Source organism: Tupaia chinensis, unplaced genomic scaffold (genome assembly GCF_000334495.1).
Source record: "Tupaia chinensis unplaced genomic scaffold, TupChi_1.0 Scaffold000044_1, whole genome shotgun sequence".
Classification (NCBI taxonomy): Eukaryota; Metazoa; Chordata; class Mammalia; order Scandentia; family Tupaiidae; genus Tupaia; species Tupaia belangeri.
In genome coordinates, this window is record NW_006159500.1 from 1,429,700 (window position 1) to 1,430,211 (window position 512).

General features: G+C 67.6%; 1 protein-coding gene across 1 annotated transcript in view; it reads right to left on the reverse strand.

Moving 5' to 3' along the window:
• Positions 1-475, reverse strand: part of RSBN1L (round spermatid basic protein 1 like) — a gene marked incomplete in the record, with an annotated part of 71,150 nt that extends 70,675 nt beyond the window's left edge. Inside the window, 1 exon segment of the mRNA XM_014589352.2 lies at positions 19-475. Coding sequence (XP_014444838.1) covers positions 19-447 — 429 coding nt within the window.
• Positions 476-512: the final 37 nt, after the last annotated feature.

Genomic DNA, 512 nt, shown 5'->3' on the forward strand with positions numbered 1-512 from the left:
CTTGGCGTTGTGCGGGGCAGCAGCGGCCGGCAGCAGGAGGTGAGGCTGAGCGTGCAGCAGCGTAGGAGGGACCAGCAGTTTGCGCGGCACCGGCTGAGACAAGGAAGCGGAGGCTGAGGAGGGGGCGGCCGCGCCAGCGGAGAAAGGAAAACTGCTCCGAGAAGGGGCCGGGGAGGGGGCAGCAGACAGAGCGGCGAAACTCCAAGACGCAGGGCTGCCATAGCTCTGAGGCGAAGGTGCCGCCGGCTGCAGCTGCCTGCTGTTCCCGCCGCTACCTCCTTCTCCGTTCACTCTCCGCGGCGCCTTCTTTTCCTCAGTCCGAACCTTCTTTGCGGACAGAGAGCCCGGCGGGTCCCGGGAGCAGGCCTGCAGCTTGCCAAATGGTTCTTTTTCCGAGACCGCGGCGGCAGCGGCGGCGCCGTGCACTGGGCTCGGCGGTTCCGCCATTTTGCGCTCCTGTTGTATTTACTCTCCTCGGCTCCCCAGCACGGGGCAAGGGGCGGGCTCTCGCC